Source organism: Triplophysa rosa, unplaced genomic scaffold, assembly GCF_024868665.1.
Source record: "Triplophysa rosa unplaced genomic scaffold, Trosa_1v2 scaffold23_ERROPOS4800000, whole genome shotgun sequence".
In the NCBI taxonomy this organism is placed as follows: Eukaryota; Metazoa; Chordata; class Actinopteri; order Cypriniformes; family Nemacheilidae; genus Triplophysa; species Triplophysa rosa.
Genome location: NW_026634256.1, coordinates 97,063 through 115,602, shown reverse-complemented (window position 1 = coordinate 115,602; position 18,540 = coordinate 97,063). Strand labels below are relative to the sequence as shown.

Below are 18,540 nucleotides of genomic sequence, written 5' to 3'. Positions count from 1 at the left end.
TTTTCGTGTATGTCATTATTTTGTAAGAAAGAGCACAACTGAGTGGACACTACTTTTTCTAGTATTTTAGACAGGTAAGGGAGATTTGAAATCGGTCTATAGTTTCCTAGTTCATTGGGGTCTAAGTTTGGTTTCTTGATAAGAGGCTTAATGACGGCCAGTTTAAAGGGTCCTGGGACATGGCCTAGATTAATTGACGAGTTGATAATGTTATAAATGGGCTCAATTGCAACGGGTAATAACTCTTTTAATAATTTAGTTAGTATGGGGTCTAATAAGCAAGTTGTAGGTTTAGATGTTGCAATCCACTAGGCAAACAGTCCAAATGAGGAAGTAATCCAAATGAAGCAAGTTCACGTTCCCCAGAGACAATCTCTCTCCACGAGACGTTGTGTCCGCCCGATGCGAGCGGTGCACCCGTGCCACGGGAAGGAGGGTGGCCGCGATGCTGCTGGAGCGGAGTCCTTTAGAAAGGAGGGAAACAGCAGCAATGCCAGTGGGTCTGGGATGAGAAGAGCGATCCCCGAACATACGAGGAAACCCGGAAGCCGTGGCCGTCGAGGCAGCGATCTGCGGGTAGAGGGTAAGGAGAACACCGTGCAGACCTCGAGTAGCACTGGAGCCTAAAACAGGACAAGACTTTCTCGTGACTGGAGAGCAAGACAGGACTAGACTAGATAAGACGGCAGGGCGTCACCGTGCTAGAAAAACTAACGGACTGACACAAGACAGAAACAAGCGGAGGTTTAAATAGAACAGAGAGTGATAGCGGAATAGGGAACAGGTGTGGAAGGATTAGCAAAAGTGAAACCCGGTGTGAGGAAAAAAGAGTAACGAGGGGGCGGGGCACACATACGAGGACTCAGAACACATGGGTGGCTGTCACAACAACCCATGTGTTCAACAAAAACCAAAACACAGACGAAACAGACAAAACAAGCAGGTGATCAGACCCGAGACCTGACAGCACAGTATTGTAAATAAAATGTAACCATTAGTTTTTAGTTGTCTCATCTTTTGGAAGGGCAAACAAAGAGGCTTTCTTTTCACAACGAAACACACAGCGTCTCCACGACATGGCTGCGACGATACAATGAGATTTACAAGTATGCCCACCTTACTTGCGTTTACATTTGGGCGGTCTTAGTCAAGTCATACCATGAAATGACGTACATTCGTGGGGTTGGGGGTGTGGTTACACAAGGCGTTTCAGGCAGTCTGGGTGAGCATTCGCTTTTAGATAGAATGCATCTTTTTTTCTGACACTTTAATTTTTGCAATTTTACGTGTCTAATACATACATGGGCAACTTATAACACACCAAAGACACATAAAAACACGTATTCGGGCCATATGACCCCTTTAACCTGTTACCTGGCACCACCCTTTTTTAGCCTACACATGAAAATGCACTGTTGGAATTAAAATGGTTGTAACTCATGAATGCTTTGGAGTACAGTTCATTTTAAAGAAGACACTTGGAAGATTATTCCTGGTTATTTTTTACAAAAAAAAGTTATTTTAGTTTATATTTATTGCTATAACAAACTATAAAAATATCATGTTTAGGTTTTATTTTAAAAAAACATTAAAAATCTATGCGTTTCAGCCTAAAAACATCAAAAGGTCAAAGTCCCAAGTACCACCAGTTTTTTATGAAGTTTAAGCTTGATAGACCAAATGATGTCTTCTGTGGGTGTTTTAGCTGCAGTACCACAATAATCCTAAAGGGGCAACCTTTGATTTTGATCTGACATTGGACACCACAACAGACATTGAGATTCTTCTTTTTAATTTTTTTTAATTCTTCACATGAAAAGACAATGAAAAATTAGACAGTCAAATATTGAAGTAAATGTAAACGTTCTACTGGCGGAACAATGTCATTTAGCAGGACATATATTTTTTGAAGCACACTCTTGCCATTTATAAAAAGATTACTCCTTCTACATATTTTATTTTATAAAACAGTGATGACATATGTTTTCTAGAGGCTTAGACCTTTTACAACAATATATAGTTTATCATGATAAAATAAGAATTCACATGCAAAACAAACCGTAAACTCAGATGTTCCGTATATGGAACGGAGTCCTTACCGCAACAATGAAAAAAAGATTTTATGACATTTTATCAAAGAAAAACAAGTCTAGTTTCTATTGAAACAGAAATTAGCACATTGCTGACAGATTAGGCCACCTCACTACCTCACTCACAAGATCCCAAAAATATAAGGTAAATGTCATCTTTTCTGTGTCAGTATTTATGTGTGTTCTTACCATACAGCTTAGTAATTCTGTACTTTGAAATACATTTTAAAAATAAATATATATTACCATTTAATTCTTGTATATTAAGATACTAAGAGTCAAAACTAATTTAGTAGACCTTTCTAGCTGCAATAATAGCAAAAATGTAATTTCCGCAACATGTCTTTATTTTTAAGGTGTACAAATTTTATATTTTTATAAAAAAATAAAAATAAACATGTTCCAGATTAAAATCTTAATGACTCTTTGCTATTTTTTTTATCTTATAATATGTATTTCAGACTCTGATTATTAAAATTAAAATTCACAGGGGTTGATTTTTTTATTTATTTTGGAGAGTCAAAAGGGTCCGTAGTTACAGAAACACCCATATAAATATACAATACTATACATTTAAAAAGTATGCAACAAAAGAACTACCTAGAGTAATGCAAAATATTAAAATAATAAATATTTGTATTATTTATTTTGCTTTTGTATGCAGCCATTGCATTCAGCAGATTCTGGAGGCAGTACTTCATTGCCATCAGATGGGTGTTGTGCACAGAGACCTAAAGGTACATTTTAGTATTTCAATAACTTATCTTTTAAACTTTTCATACCAGTTTTTATACAATTATTATTAAGTCAAACTTTGTTTGTTGTGAACATTTGTTTCCATTTTTTAGCCTGAGAACCTGCTATTGGCTTCCAAATCCAAAGGCGCAGCTGTGAAGTTAGCAGATTTTGGCCTTGCAATTGAGGTTGAAGGGGAACAACAGGCCTGGTTTGGTAAAGCCTGATCATTTTGCCAGCATACAACATTATATCAATAAAAGAAGAGCGGGATTATGAGAATAACACCGTGTCTACACCATGAGCAGCGCCACACGTTAAAAGACCATAGAACCCACCATAAACAGTAATGCGTTCTGCACTGGACCGCGTGACAAATGCCTTGCTCTTTTGTCTTTTGTAGCATCACTTTGCATCACACCACCTGCATCCAGTGTAGACATAGTGTAAGTATGGCCACAATCACAGTGGACAAATTTCAAGGCAGTTTATGTAAATCCTAAATTGACAGACGTACCAAATAGAGAATGACACATTGATAGACATATATCTGCCAGAATTACACTTACAGCATGCTCTCATGTTTTAATCTGATACGTGGTGGATCTCTTTTGCTTTTGCAGACCATCTTTTGGACTTTAGGTGGCAATAAAATAAGGCCTTTCACATATTCTACTGTAACTCCCAAAACATGGCAATCAGAGGAATCTGAATTCTTCTGAATCAGAAGAATTACAATCAAATTTTTTCTTCTGAATACTTGTGTCTAAATCTAAAACAATGCAGTTTAATTTACTGCATGTGGTAAAACATTGTTTTTTTAGATACTTTTTAAAAATTCTTCTACCCACTTAAGACGACGAGTTGCAAACCCATGTGAATTTTATCAACAAAATGAATTCCAAAACAAACTAAACTAAGGTTTGCAATAAATACTGTATACTGTATTTTGGGGTTATGGAAACAAGAGTTACCATGGTGAATACACAATACTAACATGAACTGTTATGTCATACCTTCATGTAAATCCCTCCAAGCTAACACACGAAGTGCAAGTTATGTGATTTTCAGGAACTTTAATTGTATTTCACACGTTGCATGCCATACTCATAGCTTCTTTTGTGCGTCAGTGAAGACAGCGCGCCACCGCATTTACATAAAGACTGACAGGACAGGATGGTTCGTTTTTCTGGGGTGAAAAACTTTTTATTTCGTAACAAGTTAGGAAAATAACGCTAGAATAATGACACTGACATTCAGCCTGACAACATCTCACCTAAATTCAGATATTGAATTGGGACAGCGAGCGCTCAGCTCATTCGCACAGGCATCTGCCAACAGCTTTCATGCAGGTCTTTCAAAATAAAAGCCTCGCATCAGAAAACATTTAGAATTATGTTTTTTGTTGTTGATGTTGTTTCTTAAACACTCTGCGACCCACCAGTTGAGAAACAACTCTCATAGTATTTCTGCAAGATGAGCTAAAGATGACTTTAGATACATTATCAACAAGTCAAAAGAGAATATTGCAGTAATATCATGGATTGCACCAGATCCAGAGCTGGGACTGAAAGCCTTTGGTGTCCCAAGAAAAACCCAATGAAATAGTAGGATATTTACCTTCCAGCCCACAAGACCCAGGAGACAGTAGGATATTTTACTCTCAGCCTATGAGGCTGACGAAACCATAGGACATTTAACGCCCAGCCTTACAAAACAGCAGTCATCCACTTCCACCACAGAGAACGAACTACAAAAAAAGGAAACTTTTAACACTAACAGCATATTTAAATTATAATATCCTACAGCAAATGAGTAACATCCAACCTGAGACAGGACAGATGCGCATTCACACGCTGAACGCAGCCACAAGATGACACGAAGCGTAGACTGTCAGTAGTTACAGCAGTCTTCCTGGCAACTTAACCATAAAACCAATGTATATAGGCTTGTAAAACCTTTCTACAGAAAGGATACTAGATGGCTGATATTACCTTACCTAAACAAACAAATGAACCAGAAGCAAAAACGGTACTCGGGAAGTGACGCTCACCCAAGTGACGCACACCTACTATTTATAGCAAGATCTTTTACATTATATACCGGACCCTAATTAATTTGACAAAATACCCACAATTTGTGGATATACTACAACCTACCCCCAGCCTCAGCCACATCTGGTCCTACTGTGCGAAAGAGACGATGCACATTAGAATGATGGCCAGCCATGGTCCGCCTTGATCGCCGTACCCCATCCTCAACCACACGATGAGTAATTTCTAGAGTATAGGGGCTGTAGGCAACCCCCGGACTAGCTCAACTCCAGAATCAGGCACTACTAGTACAGCTAAAATCCCCCATGACGATGCTACCAAATCTGCAGAAGACATTTCTACACAAGAAGAACCCGCCGAACCCGAAGCCACCGGCACCTGACATTTCCTGGGAACTCCCAATAACCAGTCCGTTTCATCAGACTCTAACTCCTCCTGTGCACTCTCTAGATGTAATCAGGGGCAACATTCAGGACTAAGTACCAGTGGCTCTGGCTGAATACACGCCTTTAATAAGGACTGATGCACATGTTTTACCTTCTCTGGCTGATCCACGGGTGCAATCGAATAAAAAAAAGTCAAGGCTAAAGCCAAAGTCTGCTTTATTGTTAATTCTGCCACATGTACAGTACTTGAAATTGGGTTACTCTCAGACCATTGGTGCATTCAAATAACACTAACAGAGAATACAAATATATAAAAAAGATTCAGATAAATACAGATTATTATATATATGTAAAATACAACTTTACAAGCCTTCACTACCCGGTGCACTACAGCACTCCACACATCTTGAATTTTATGACGACCCCTCTGGCCATAGTCCCGAAGGTACACCAACTGACCCTCTAACAATGGATTATCTCAAACGTGCTGATCATAGGTTGGCTTTCTCCGACCTGTAGCAGATTTAAGCCGTTCACGGGCAAAAGCAACCTGGAGCCTGGCTTGATGTTCCATAACTCAGTCATGTACTGTACCAGGCAACACCTCTGGGACTCATCCGAGGAGAAAATCCACTGGGAGTCTGGGTTCCTGCCTGAACATCAGAAAGCAGGGTGATTCACCAGTGGCCTGGTGGGGTGTGGTATTATAACAAAACACCATCTGGGGAAGATAAGATACCAAATCTCTTTTTTGTGAAACAGGGAGGGTACGCAAAATATTATGCAATGTGCGGTTAAATGGCATGGTGTAGTGCGAGACCTCTCAACCTCATACAAACTACTAGGGAACTACTATCCCGATCACATTTTTTTGTGCCCCAGATCCGAACTGAGTCATGTTAAATTGAGTATCTGCCGATCCGATACTTGTAATGTCCAAGTGCTAGGTGTAACCGGTCGCACCGCTCCTGCTACGAGGCATGGGTGTCGGACACTCTTACGAGGAAAGACCGCAGGTGCAGCCTCTAGTGTCTGTTGCTAGAGCACCTCTTGGGGTCGGGAAGTGAGGTTCCCTTTCTGTCGGTCTCTCGATGTTGTGTCGAGACAGAATGGGTTTGAACTTGAGAACCTATCTCTGATTGTACTTTTAAAAGGCTAATGAACTTGGCGAATGGCATGGAATGCCAGTCTCCGCCCCGTGCATATGGGTATAAAAGGAAGATGGCTTACCTATTCATTCACCTTTTGTCCTTCGGAACCTGCGAGGCATTAAATGCTGAGCGTTATCTCTCTGAACTCTCTACTGGACTTTCTACAATGCAGAGCAATGGACTCGTCCTCTTGTGTGCGACTTCCCCTGGGCGTTTCGGTAGCGGACCCTAGGTGTCTATAATGCAAATTTCCTAAAAGAGCTGAAATTTCCTACAACTTGCACGTGTCGCCAGGCAGGACTTGGATGTGATCTTGGATGCGGCCGCCTCGTCCTTGAACCCGACGGTCCCGATACCTGCATCACATGGTTGGCAGCATGTTGAAGTAGCGTTTGTTGATACGGCATGCCCGCACTGCGAGCATATGTCGATCAAGGTGTTGCGGTCACGGGTGTCTGTGTTCTTTTTGGATGCAGTCATTCCGTGGTGGCTGCCAAGCCGTATGCAGCGGTGAGCGGCAATGGTGATCTGGGGACTCCCATGGACCTCAACCCGCCGCAGCCGGTGCTGCGGACCGTCCATGCTCCACCACGCTCACCAAACCCATCTCAGATGGGCGGCAGTCGACCGACCCATAACAGACTCACCCAGGTGCGTGATGAGGATGAGATTTCTGTCACAGCATCGGAAGGCGACTTGCTGGCATCGGACGCTGAAGACTCACTGGAGCTCCCGGCTTTGGCAGGTCGAGCCCAGGATGAGGCTGACGCATAGATGTCAGCCATGCTTGCCCGGGCTGCTGCGAGTATCAGGTTGCAGTGCACCGCCTTACCCACATTGCTTGCGGCATGATTCCCGGAGGTGCATGGGGATCTCACCAAGACCTGGAATGCCCCCTTCTCGGCGCATTCACGTCAAACGAGCACCATCGCCCTAACTTCCCTCGACATGGGGGAAGCTAAGGAATACGTTGACTTACCCCAGGTCGAGCGTGCCGTCATGGTACATCTGTGCCAGGAGACCGCCGCCACCTGGAGGAGTCGACCAAGGCATGTAAGTTTCTTCGACACTCGTGCAAGTTGCCTCCGTTCTTCATGCCATGTCTATCCTGCAAGCCAAAGCGTTGAAGCAGTTGGACGAGGGAAGACACGACCCAGCTGTCATGCAGGAACTGCGCCGGGTTGTACGATGTTCACTCTGGTGGTCCAGGAGAGACACCTATGTCTTAAACTTGCACAGATGAGAGACGCAGAGAAGGTACGCTTTTTGGATGCACCCATCGTGCAAGGTGGGTTGTTGGGTGACAACGCCAAGGATTTTTTCACAACAGTTCTCAGCAGTGAAGAAGCAGACGGAGACCATTAAGCCTCATCTTGACCCAGGTCTTGTGCAAGGTCTGGGAAGAGGAGCATCAAGTCCTGTTAGTTGCGCCCTATTGGCCCAACAAGACTTGGTTCTCAGAGCTGACGTTTTTGACGACGACTCCCCTCTGGCCGATTCCCCTCTGGCCGATTTCCCTGATGAAGGACCTTCTTTCTCAGGTGAAGGGCACGGTCTGGCTGCCAAGACCAGACCTCTGGAAACTCCACGTCTGGCTCCTGGACGGGACGAGGAGATCCTGAGTGACCTGCCTCCCGCAGTCGTGAGCACGATCACTCAGGCCAGAGCTCCAGCCACTAGGCAACTGTATGCCTACAAGTGGCGCCTCTTTTTGTTCTGGTGTTCTTCCCGTGGGGAAGATCCACAGAGTTGTGCGATCGGTGTTGTGCTGTCCTTCCTTCAGGAAAGATTAGAGAGCAACCTCTCCCCCTCTACGCTCAAGGTGTATGTCGCCGCCATCGCCGCACATCACACGCTTGTGGCCGATAAGTCTCTTGGACAGCACGACCTGGTCATCAAATTCCTGAGGGGCGCGAGGAGGATGAATCCTCCCCATCCACACTCTGCACCCTCTTGGGACCTTAATGTGGTCCTTGTGGGCCTGGAAAGGGTCCCATTTGAGCCCCTAGGGGAAGCTACTCTACCTCATCTCACGATGAAGACTGTTCTACTAGTGGTGCTCGCCTCCATCAAGAGAGTAGGGGATCTGCATGCACTCTCTGTGTCCAACGAGTGCCTAGAGTTCGGTCCGGGTGACCCCGGCCTGGCTACGTGCCCAAAGTTCCCACCATTACCTTCAGGGACCAGGTGGTGAACTTGCAGGTGCTTCCCCCTGTGGAGGAAGACCCTACCCTGCCGTGTTGTGTCCAATACGCGCCCTGCGCCTCTACTTGGACTGCACACAGAGCTTCAGAAGCTCTGAGCAGCTCTTTATATGTTTTGGAGGACACCAGAAAAGGAGAGCTGTCTCCAAACAGAGATTGGCGCACTGGATTAATGAGAGGTTTAGAACCACCAGATCTCTTACTTGAGCTGACCTCCTGTCCAAACTGAGACATTGATGGAGAAAGGTCTTGGTTAGAGTGGTGACCAATAAGCTGATGATCACTCTGGTTGAGCTCCATGATCATATATGGAGATAGGAGAAACTTGCAGTAGGACAAACATCACTGCAACACTCCCAATCTGGGCTTTATGGCAGAGTTGACAGACTCAAGCCTTTGCTCAGTGAAGAAAATATGAAAACATACCTTTCAACAAATCTTTCAAACTGTCAGAAACAAGATTCTCTGGTCTGATGAATCTCAGTTTCATGCATCATTTACAACACCTGTACAATACCATATCCACAGTAAAGTGTGGTGGAAACAGCATCATGATGTGGGGGTGTTTTTCAGCTGCAGGGGCTGGGGCATTTGTCAGAGTAGAAGAAAAGCTCAATGGTAAAAAATTCAGAGATAATGATCATGAAAACCTAGCCCGAACATTCAGAACCTCGGACAGGGCAGAAGGATCATTGTCATGTTGGAGAATGCACACAGCTAAAACAATGCAAAAGTGGCTTATAGACAACTCTGTCAATGTCCTTGAGTGGCCCAGCTAGTGCTTGGGCTTGAACCCTGTCTGTAAAGGTGCTTTAACCACCTTTGTGGTGTGCCGACAGCTAACGTTAGTGGCTAATTACATACTAATTTAAGAGTTATATTAAACATGAATTACCTTAGCTAAATCCCCAAGAACATTAGAAAAGCCGGGTTATTAAAGTAACAAGATTATAACTGTTGGTTTATAAGTCCTAGCTTGACCATACACACAAACTGTGAGGTTTCTCAGCTTTCCTCATGGATCTGTAGCACAATGACATGACAATGACTTCACCTGAGCCCTGATCTTTATTAGAAACTTAGAGGGGGAGAAAGTTAATATAATTGATAATTCTATACTAACGTTACACTAAAAATAAAATCATCGCTAACTAGCTTAGCCACTAACGTTAGCTGTCATCACACCACATTAGATTAAACTACTTACCCTCGTAGTTGTGGATATAACTCGATATATAGAGCTTGAATCCTTTGTCCCGCTTGCTTGTTGGAGCAGGGGACCAGGCATCAACGATGCGGTGTACATCGTTAATGCTTAATTTTGGCAGATCTTGAAGACATCTTGTAAACACTGGCATTTTGCGCGGTGCGAGAGCAAACCAGAAACTGGCATCCCGACTTCTGGCAACAGCGGAAGTTCGTCACTACGCTTGTGCACAGCTGTATTCTAGCCTCACAAAATCCAACAGTTATACTATAAAGTCACCTGTTTTGTAAATAATATATATTAGGGTGACCATATGGTCCATTTCTCCCGGACGTGTCCTTGTCAAGATTCGGATGCGTCTTCAGGGAGTTGCATTTGTCGACCGCATACGGCATACGTCGACCGCCTCATCGAGGTTTATTATTTCAGGTTTTATTTTATAAAGGCAGCCGTTATATTTCAAGGTAAGAATGACTACAATGAACTACAATGATTATACGTCTTAAGCGATGTTAAATGTTCATTTTATGATTCTTTTTTTTTACTGAAATGTGAGAACCTCGATGATGTCTGCGGTTGACAAATGCGCCTGGCAAGGATGCGTCCGGGAGAAACGGCTCATATGGTCACCCTATTTTAATACATGAATTCCATATGTGAGATTTTAATGAAATCCACAAAAGCATGCAATTTGGCGAAAAAGTTTTTCTAAATAATTGTGATTCCCCCTCCCCAAAAATGGTTAAAGGTTCAGTCTACACCTAGCTCATGAGTCGTGAACATTCAGAATTGAGGGCGGTGGCAGGTAGGCTGCTCAGCTGAAGTATGCTTTGATGAAGTTACCCCTTATTTACACTGCAGGCATCTGCGGCACATTACGGCTCCGACAAGGTTTTATTCCGTCCTCAATGTGGTGCCAATGTACACCAGGAGCTTTTGCCTGTCCGATATTGTTTTTCTTCTTTTTTTGTGTTTTTTCTTGATTTTTGGGGTTATACCACAAGAAAGTTGGCTAACTGGTTATGTTTGTCCAGTATATTGTTGTGTTTATTGCTATGAGTCATGCTTTGTTCCCTTACGAAAATTAACCATGTGCGTAACTTTAGCGAGGCGGAGCAGAGACATGCTTCTGGGACGCATCAGTAACGTGCTGCTGCCCGGCTGGTATAAACAAAAGCATTGACTACAGTGGCCGCGATCAGCTCCGGTGTTATGCCGAGAAATGCACCCCTGCCAGATTATGCAGCCCCCTCCTCACAATGGTGTAGAGAATTTAGCATAAGCCAAATGGTCGGAGTCATTGAAAGAAGAGCCATCAACCCCCTTCACTCCCCTTTCTCCTGGTTTCTTGATACCATCATCAAAAGACCAGAGTCAAAACCTCTCACTGAGAGTTTTGATAACCTTTTGTTTCTCTGTTGGATATTTTACGACACCTAAGCTTCAAAGCAGAGGGGAGAAGTCTCTCTGTCTAAGCCTCAGATGTTAAGTTTCAGTCACGATCACACGTGGAGGAAGAACCCAAGTAATAAAAATAAAACTAACAAACCAAATAGCGACACAACGTCTCAAACAAAAACACGGCAGGGTAAAAACACAAGAAACTCACAGACTACGGACAAGGCTAGGGACAGGAACGGGAATGGGAACACTGAACGCAAGTACATATACAATCCACGAGCACAGGACAAAGAAACATGAGGGCATATTAAAGGGAACACAAACGAGGGATAATGACACAGGGCAGGTGAGAAACATTAGACACGGCAGGGAAGCAATACTGGAAACGAGAGGGGCGGGGCCAATGACGAGACACGAGAAAGCACATGAGATGAAAAAACAAACAACTCGTGGCTTTCTCACAAAAAGCCTAAGGGCTCTGTTCCGATCCTGCCACACGACTAGAAGTTCAGAAACAAGAAGGCAGAGCCATGACAGTTTCAGATAACCAGAGAAACTTCTCTGACAAATAGGAACTTGTGTGATTCAACTGTCATTTTCTATAAATAAATCTAAATATCTAGGTTATATGTTGTCGCTCTTGCCATTTTTAAATAATCTGTAATTGTTAAATAGGCAAGTTAATTCAGGCTTTGTTTGTATTTGTACCTCCGAATGAATCATGACTTGATGCAATTCAAACCTTAGCATATTTGATATATAAATGTTTGTCTTTACAATTCCTCCTTGTTTACATATTTTGTGTGACCATAGAACATTCTCTTTTCATTATGTTATAATTTGGAATGGTATTTTGTAAAGTTGCAAGGAGGTCATAAAGATGCAAATTAGCTGTTGAGTGGACAAAGAACCTCTTCCCTGCTCAACTCTGATTGGTCGATTCAAACTCAGGTGGGCATGCCCTCTCATGAGGTTAAATATCGAGCCTGCTCTGAAAAGTCTCTTCCTCTCTTCTCTTCTGCTATACCTGCCTCCAAAACTTGGTTCGTGGCGTCTCTTCGGAGACTGCCCCTTTCCCCCCACTGGGGGAAAAGAAGAAACAATGGACTTCTGCTGCCACGTGGTTAAGCAATGCGGCCGATCACGAGGCCCACAACTTTCTGCAGGGCTGCCTTCTGAAACCTTTTTAACAATTCCATCGCTACATGCGCATACGGATATCGGTCCAGTACAGAGCTTGCAAGTATCCATTTCTATGTATAGAATAGCTGCGTTAAGTCTGTGCCTCTTTGTTAAAGTCTTTGTCTCTCTCTCTCTCTCTCTCTCTCTCTCTCTCTCTCTCTCTCTCTCTCTCTCTGTTTCTCTCTCCACGCTTCCTAGCGCATTTGTGTTTCATGTATTTGTTTGTTTTATGTGATCGTCATTGTTTTGTTTACCATGTAGAGTAGAGTTTAATAAACAACCATACAGTATATATTCATTTGTGATGGGTTTTCTGTATTCACGCTCACAAGCTTGGACCCTTCTACTGTGTTTAGATTCTCTAACTTTGCTCTAAATCCTGTTTGGTAAAGTCACATTACTTATGGCCATGAGATAATGTAAAGTATATAATATCATTGAGGCATTCGCTGGACGAATGCATACAAGTATTGTTATGCTTTATATTACTAATCAGAGACCGTAAAATATGTATATTTGATCACGATAATTATACGTATTTTCCTTTGAGCTAAACTAATTCGTTGACTGAAATTGATGTTTTAAATAACTCATTTCATGGATGTGATCTAGAAAGATCTGGTGGAGAACCATATTTGGTGAGCTTTGCTCATCAATAAAATAACATTAGCTAAAACCGCTACATAATTGGTGGAGAATGCGGGCACAGTTTTAAACCTTGTTTTGTGAGCAGAAGTCAGTGACTATTCATGTGTGTTTCTATGGGTGTTTATTGAAACCGAATACTTTTTTAAATGGTACTTTATGTATGAATGACGGCGTGGACCCACCCACCTATCCTTGGCAGACTCTTGAGCTTCTCGCAGAGAAAACCTCAGCCTCTGTGTCAAAGATTTAGTGAAAATATAAAGATGAAGAAATCTCTTTATAGCGCACTATACTATTATTTTACCGCCCTAAATTGAGCGAAGAAATCCTCTTTTTGCACGAAGACGGTAGAGCGAGACTCAAACTCGCTCTCTTAAGTTACTGCGCCGAAACAGCCTCTGTGACCTATTTAGGAAAAGCCCAAGGTACTTTTAATGATGGTTAAGTTAACTGCAATTTAATGTGACCCTATAAAACGAAGAAATCTTTTATAGAGAGCCGATATCGTTTGACCGCCCTAATCTGAGCGAAGAAATCCTCTTGTTAGCGCGAAGGAAATATTGGAGCGAGTTTCCTCCCTAGTTCGTGTACGGCCAAATTTTGTGTAACTTAGATTGATGCATTGCGTGTTCCAATGTTTTCAACTAAGACACACCGCTTCCCAAAGTTTAACCATTAGACCAGTGTTTCCCAACCACTGTGCCGCGGCACACTAGTGTGCCGTGACAAGTTGTCCGGTGTGCCGTGGAAAATGGCCAATTTTTAATAATAATAAATAAAATATAGATGTACAGCAATGTTTTACAATTAAAAGTAAACCAACTGTGACCTCATCGCGTATTTGACCACGTATACGTGATCTCATCCAGGAGACTGTACTTATACGTGACCTCGTAGCCCGCGATTTTCCCATGTGCGAATTCTACACATAATTACGACCACGCTACTAAAACCAACGGGAAAACATGGATAAATTCTTGAAAAGATAATCTAACGACCCTGAATCGGAACCTGGGCCCTCTAGCAGTGGAGACACAGGAAAGAAAGCAAAAACGGTGAGCTCAAGACAATACAGCGACAGTTATCTGTCATATGGATTCACTTTCACCGGGGATCGCTTGGCAGCACTACCCTCATGCTTAGTCTGTGGAGAAAAACTATCTTACCATGCAATGGTTCCTAGCAAGCTTAAACGTCATTTACAAACAAAACATCCATCACTTATTAAAAAAGACATAAACTATTTTGTGCGTTTGAGAGATCAAACGGAGAAACAGGCTTCTTTGATGAGAAAGATTACCACAGTGTCTAAAAAAGTTCGAGAAGCTAGCTACCTGGTTGCTGGTTTAGTGGCAAAATCGAAAAAGCCACATACGGTGGTGGAGTCATTAATTATGCCTGCATGCAAAGCAATTGTGAAAACAATGTTGGGTCCAAATGCTGCCAAAGAAATTGCAAAAGTGCCCGTTTCAAACAATTCAATCGCCAGACGCATTGACGTTATGTCCGCTGACATTGAGAGTGTTGTACTGGAAAAAATAAAAACTAGCGTCAAATTTGCACTCCAAATTGATGAATCAACAGACATAAGTGGGAATGCTCAGCTATTAGCAAACGTGCGCTTTGTGGATGGTGAAATCATCAGAGAGAATTTTTATTTTTGCAAAGAGTTGCCATCAAAAACAACAGGAGAGGAAATATTTCGGGTGACATCCGATTACATTGAACAAGGAGGACTAAAATGCGAAAACTGCGTGAATGTGTGTACCGACGGAGCAGCATCCATTACTGGGAATACCAAGGGATTCGTCAGTAGAGTCAAAGGAAAAAATCTGAACGTAACGGTCACGCACTGTTTTTTGCATCGCGAGGCACTTGTTGCCAAGACGTTACCAAAGGAGCTGTCGAATGTGTTGGATGGTGCAGTGCGTATTGTCAACTTTATAAAAACAAGGCCTTTGAAAAGCCGACTATTTGCTATCTTATGTGAGGAGATGGGGGCAGATCATAAGACTTTATTGCTTCATACGGAGGTCCGATGGCTGTCCCGTGGTAAACTTTTGTCGCGTGTGTACGAACTGAGGGAAGAACTGAAAACCTTCTTAACAGCGGAAAAATCGGAGTCCGCATTGCTGTTGGCAGATGAGGAATGGTGTGCACGGTTGGCATACATGGCGGACATTTTTGCACACCTGAATGAACTGAACGCGCGAATGCAAGGGAGAAATGAAAATGTACTAACTAGCACAGACAAACTGCATGGATTCAGATCAAAGCTTGCCCTCTGGCGACAACATGTGGAAAAAGGCTCTCTTGAGATGTTTCCCCTTGCCCAAACTGGACATTCAGACAACTTTGCGGCATTGTGTGAGGTAATTTGTAAGCATCTATCAACTCTCGAAGAAAAATTCTCTTTTTATTTCCCCTTAACATCACCTGAAGCCTTTGACTGGGTTCGAGACCCATTTAGCTCATCTGCAATGGATAACGCAAATGGACTGTCGCTGCAGCAACAAGAGCAGCTCACTGAAATGAGACAGGACCGTGGTTTGAAAATTACATTCAGTGACCTACCTTTGGACAGTTTCTGGTTGACTGCTGCCAAAGAGTACCCAGTCATTGCAGACAATGCAATCTCAGTGTTGTTATCTTTTTCCACAACCTACTTATGTGAGCTCAGCTTTTCAAGTTTGACTTATATAAAGAACAAAAACAGAGAAAGATTGAGAGCAGTTGACCAAGAGCTCCGTGTGTCGTTGTCATCAATTCCAGCGAGGATATCATCTTTGTGTTCATCAAAACAAGCTCAAGTTTCACATTGACATCATATGTGAGTACTACGTTTATTATAATATGCTGTCTTAACAAGCAATTTAAAGCAATGCAGTTTTGTGCCATTTTGTTATATTTTAGTGGTTAATGTGATGCTGGTGTGCTGTGAAATTTTTTGCAAATTAAAACGGTGCCGCGGCAGAAAAAAGGTTGAGAAACACTGCATTACACTAGCTACATAATGCGTACTTTCTCGTTTCCTCTTTGAGTAGACGAGGCAAAAGGATACTGTTGTACTGTATATGTACTTTACTGTATATTGTATAGTTGAACAGTAGATGACGACCGTTTAAAGGGGAGTGTGATAAAAATCTTGATCAAGTTGTTTCGTTTGTTTTCATGTTACGGTCGGCAAAGAATCCCAACCAAGTACACAAATAACTTTCAGGACGGCGAAGAAATCCCGTTAGTCAGTTATAGTGTAGTATTGTGTCTATTGTGTGTAGGTTGAAAAGCCATGTACCCGTGTTCAGGTAAACTGACACGAGCCATTAGAACTGCGATCAAATTACACTCGTCGCCATAGCAAATGCGTGTTAATGTAAGTGTGGAAGTCCGGCAGAAGACATATTACCGTCTACTAACACTAGAGGTCAGTTTGTCTTAAAGTGTCTAACACTTCTCCTGTCTCATCTCTGCCCGACTTCCCCCCTTTGCTCGGGCAACGCTATCTAGTGTGAAGTCTCAGTCAGTCTCTCCTTTTGTTTGATTTCATGATTTCATTATTCTGCTATTTCACCGTTTACTTTATTTGATAATATTTATTGTTTGTTATTATATACAAACTATAATGATAATTAATATTATTCCATTATTGTTTTGATGATTACATTTTTTATTTGAATTACTTCTCAGGGTTTCTTACATATTCTCCCATGCAGTTAGAATTGTATTTGATGATACTTCAATTTTAATTAAACCAACTTAATTGAATTTGAACTTTGATCAAAACAATCAGATTGCACTCTTTAAGAGGTTTAGGATTAACTCTCAATCGCCTAATTTTTGTATTTCAGTTATTCATTTAATGATTTAACTGACTTTACTTTACTATGACTCCATAGCGCCCCTACCTACGGGCAATGTCATAGACCTTAGTGTGGAGACAGTTCACCGCCGATCAAGGAAACCCTCCTTCCCTATCCTAATCTCTCTCTCTCTTCACTTATGTGGTTTTGTTTTTCTTCTTCCTATCGGAGACTGAACCTGTCTGAACATCAGTAAAATTCTTGGTAATTATGTTGATGAACCGAATAGCCTAAGTCACAGAATGACCTCCTAGGTAACACTCTTCAGCAACATTATTCATAGTTTTTCCTGTGTTCACCCACACAAATTATCCGCCCCCGCCTTTACAGCTAGGATAATGAGTGTTTAGTTTGCATCACTAACTGACCAACTCAGTTAAGCATTCAACACATAGCCCACATATTTAGCTCAGCAGATCTGTACGGACTTGCATCTTGCTCTTTGTGCCTTTCTCTCTTCCCCTGTGTCTCAAAATGTCAAGACAATCCAGTCCTGTCACCTGCCAGACCAGCTAGAGACCAGGCTAAGCACTGCGATGGACTCCTGCCTGGGACCAACATCTGCACACGGCAACTGCGCTGAGAGCAGTTGGTCGGACGACCTAAACCGGCGAAGAGACCACGATCTAAACCCGAGCTACAACTACAGAGAGCCAACAAACTCATCTGAAGTGCACAGCCAGGATCATCAGTGACCACAACCAGATCGTCCTACTAGAGCCAGGAGCACGTGCAGAACTGCCTAGACCAGCTGGACCTGCTAATGACAGCGGATGAAGAGGACCAGGAGCTACAGGAGATGAAAGCTACAAGAGTCCTTTGCAACACAGACTGAGCGAAGAGAGCAATTGGAGCAGACGCCAGACAGGAGCTGGTAGGAAAACTCCAATATGCAGAAGCTCTCTTCATAATGTCCTAGGCAGACAGCAATACAATGCCACGGCCAAGGCCTATAAAGGCCATCTGCAAGCAGTCCACGCTGAAGTCCAAGCCATGACTCAGCAATGGAACCAAAAGGAACTGAACTTAGCTTGCAGACTACAAGGTGAACAGACAGGAGAATGCAACAGAATCTCTCATGTCCAGTCCCCCACTAAAAACCCAAAGCTGCGACAAAGGGGGGGGGGGGGGCGAAAGCCCACTGTTCACACCTTCCTAGCCAGCAAACACAGAGGGGTGAAGCAGGAACCATTCAAAAGAACCTGCAGACACACACCCTGCGTGTCCCCACAGACCCCAGAAAGCTGGCCAGAAACATGACAGCTGTCACCACTTAACGCTGTCACCCTGAACACTGCAGGAGGCCACAACAAACTCCTACCTGCAAAACATTGACTCTCAGGCAGGAACACTGCCCAGTGTGACCACACAAGACAGATCACCTGCTTAGGATCACCTGCAACCTAGAGGTCCACAGCATCCTATGCCAGCAGTTAGAAACTGTCAAAGCAGATTACAGCAGCTACAACACCTCTGCTACAGCCAGCATCCGAGCCTACATGAGAGGACGGAACAGGCCGAAAGGGAAGAAGACTTCAACGCAAAACTCTCCTGCCTCAGAAATCCGCATCACACAGGAAACACCCGAACCAACCTGTTGCAAGAACCAGCAAACAGGTGCA

At 43.0% G+C, this 18,540-nt stretch overlaps 1 protein-coding gene across 1 annotated transcript in view; it reads left to right on the top strand.

The window, feature by feature from the left end:
- LOC130550120 (calcium/calmodulin-dependent protein kinase type II subunit alpha-like) overlaps window positions 1-18,540 on the top strand; it is a 105,074-nt gene that overhangs the window by 70,413 nt on the left and 16,121 nt on the right. Inside the window, exons 6-7 of the mRNA XM_057327499.1 lie at window positions 2,755-2,827; window positions 2,939-3,041. Coding sequence (XP_057183482.1) covers window positions 2,755-2,827; window positions 2,939-3,041 — 176 coding nt within the window. The remainder of the gene's footprint in view (window positions 1-2,754; window positions 2,828-2,938; window positions 3,042-18,540) is intronic.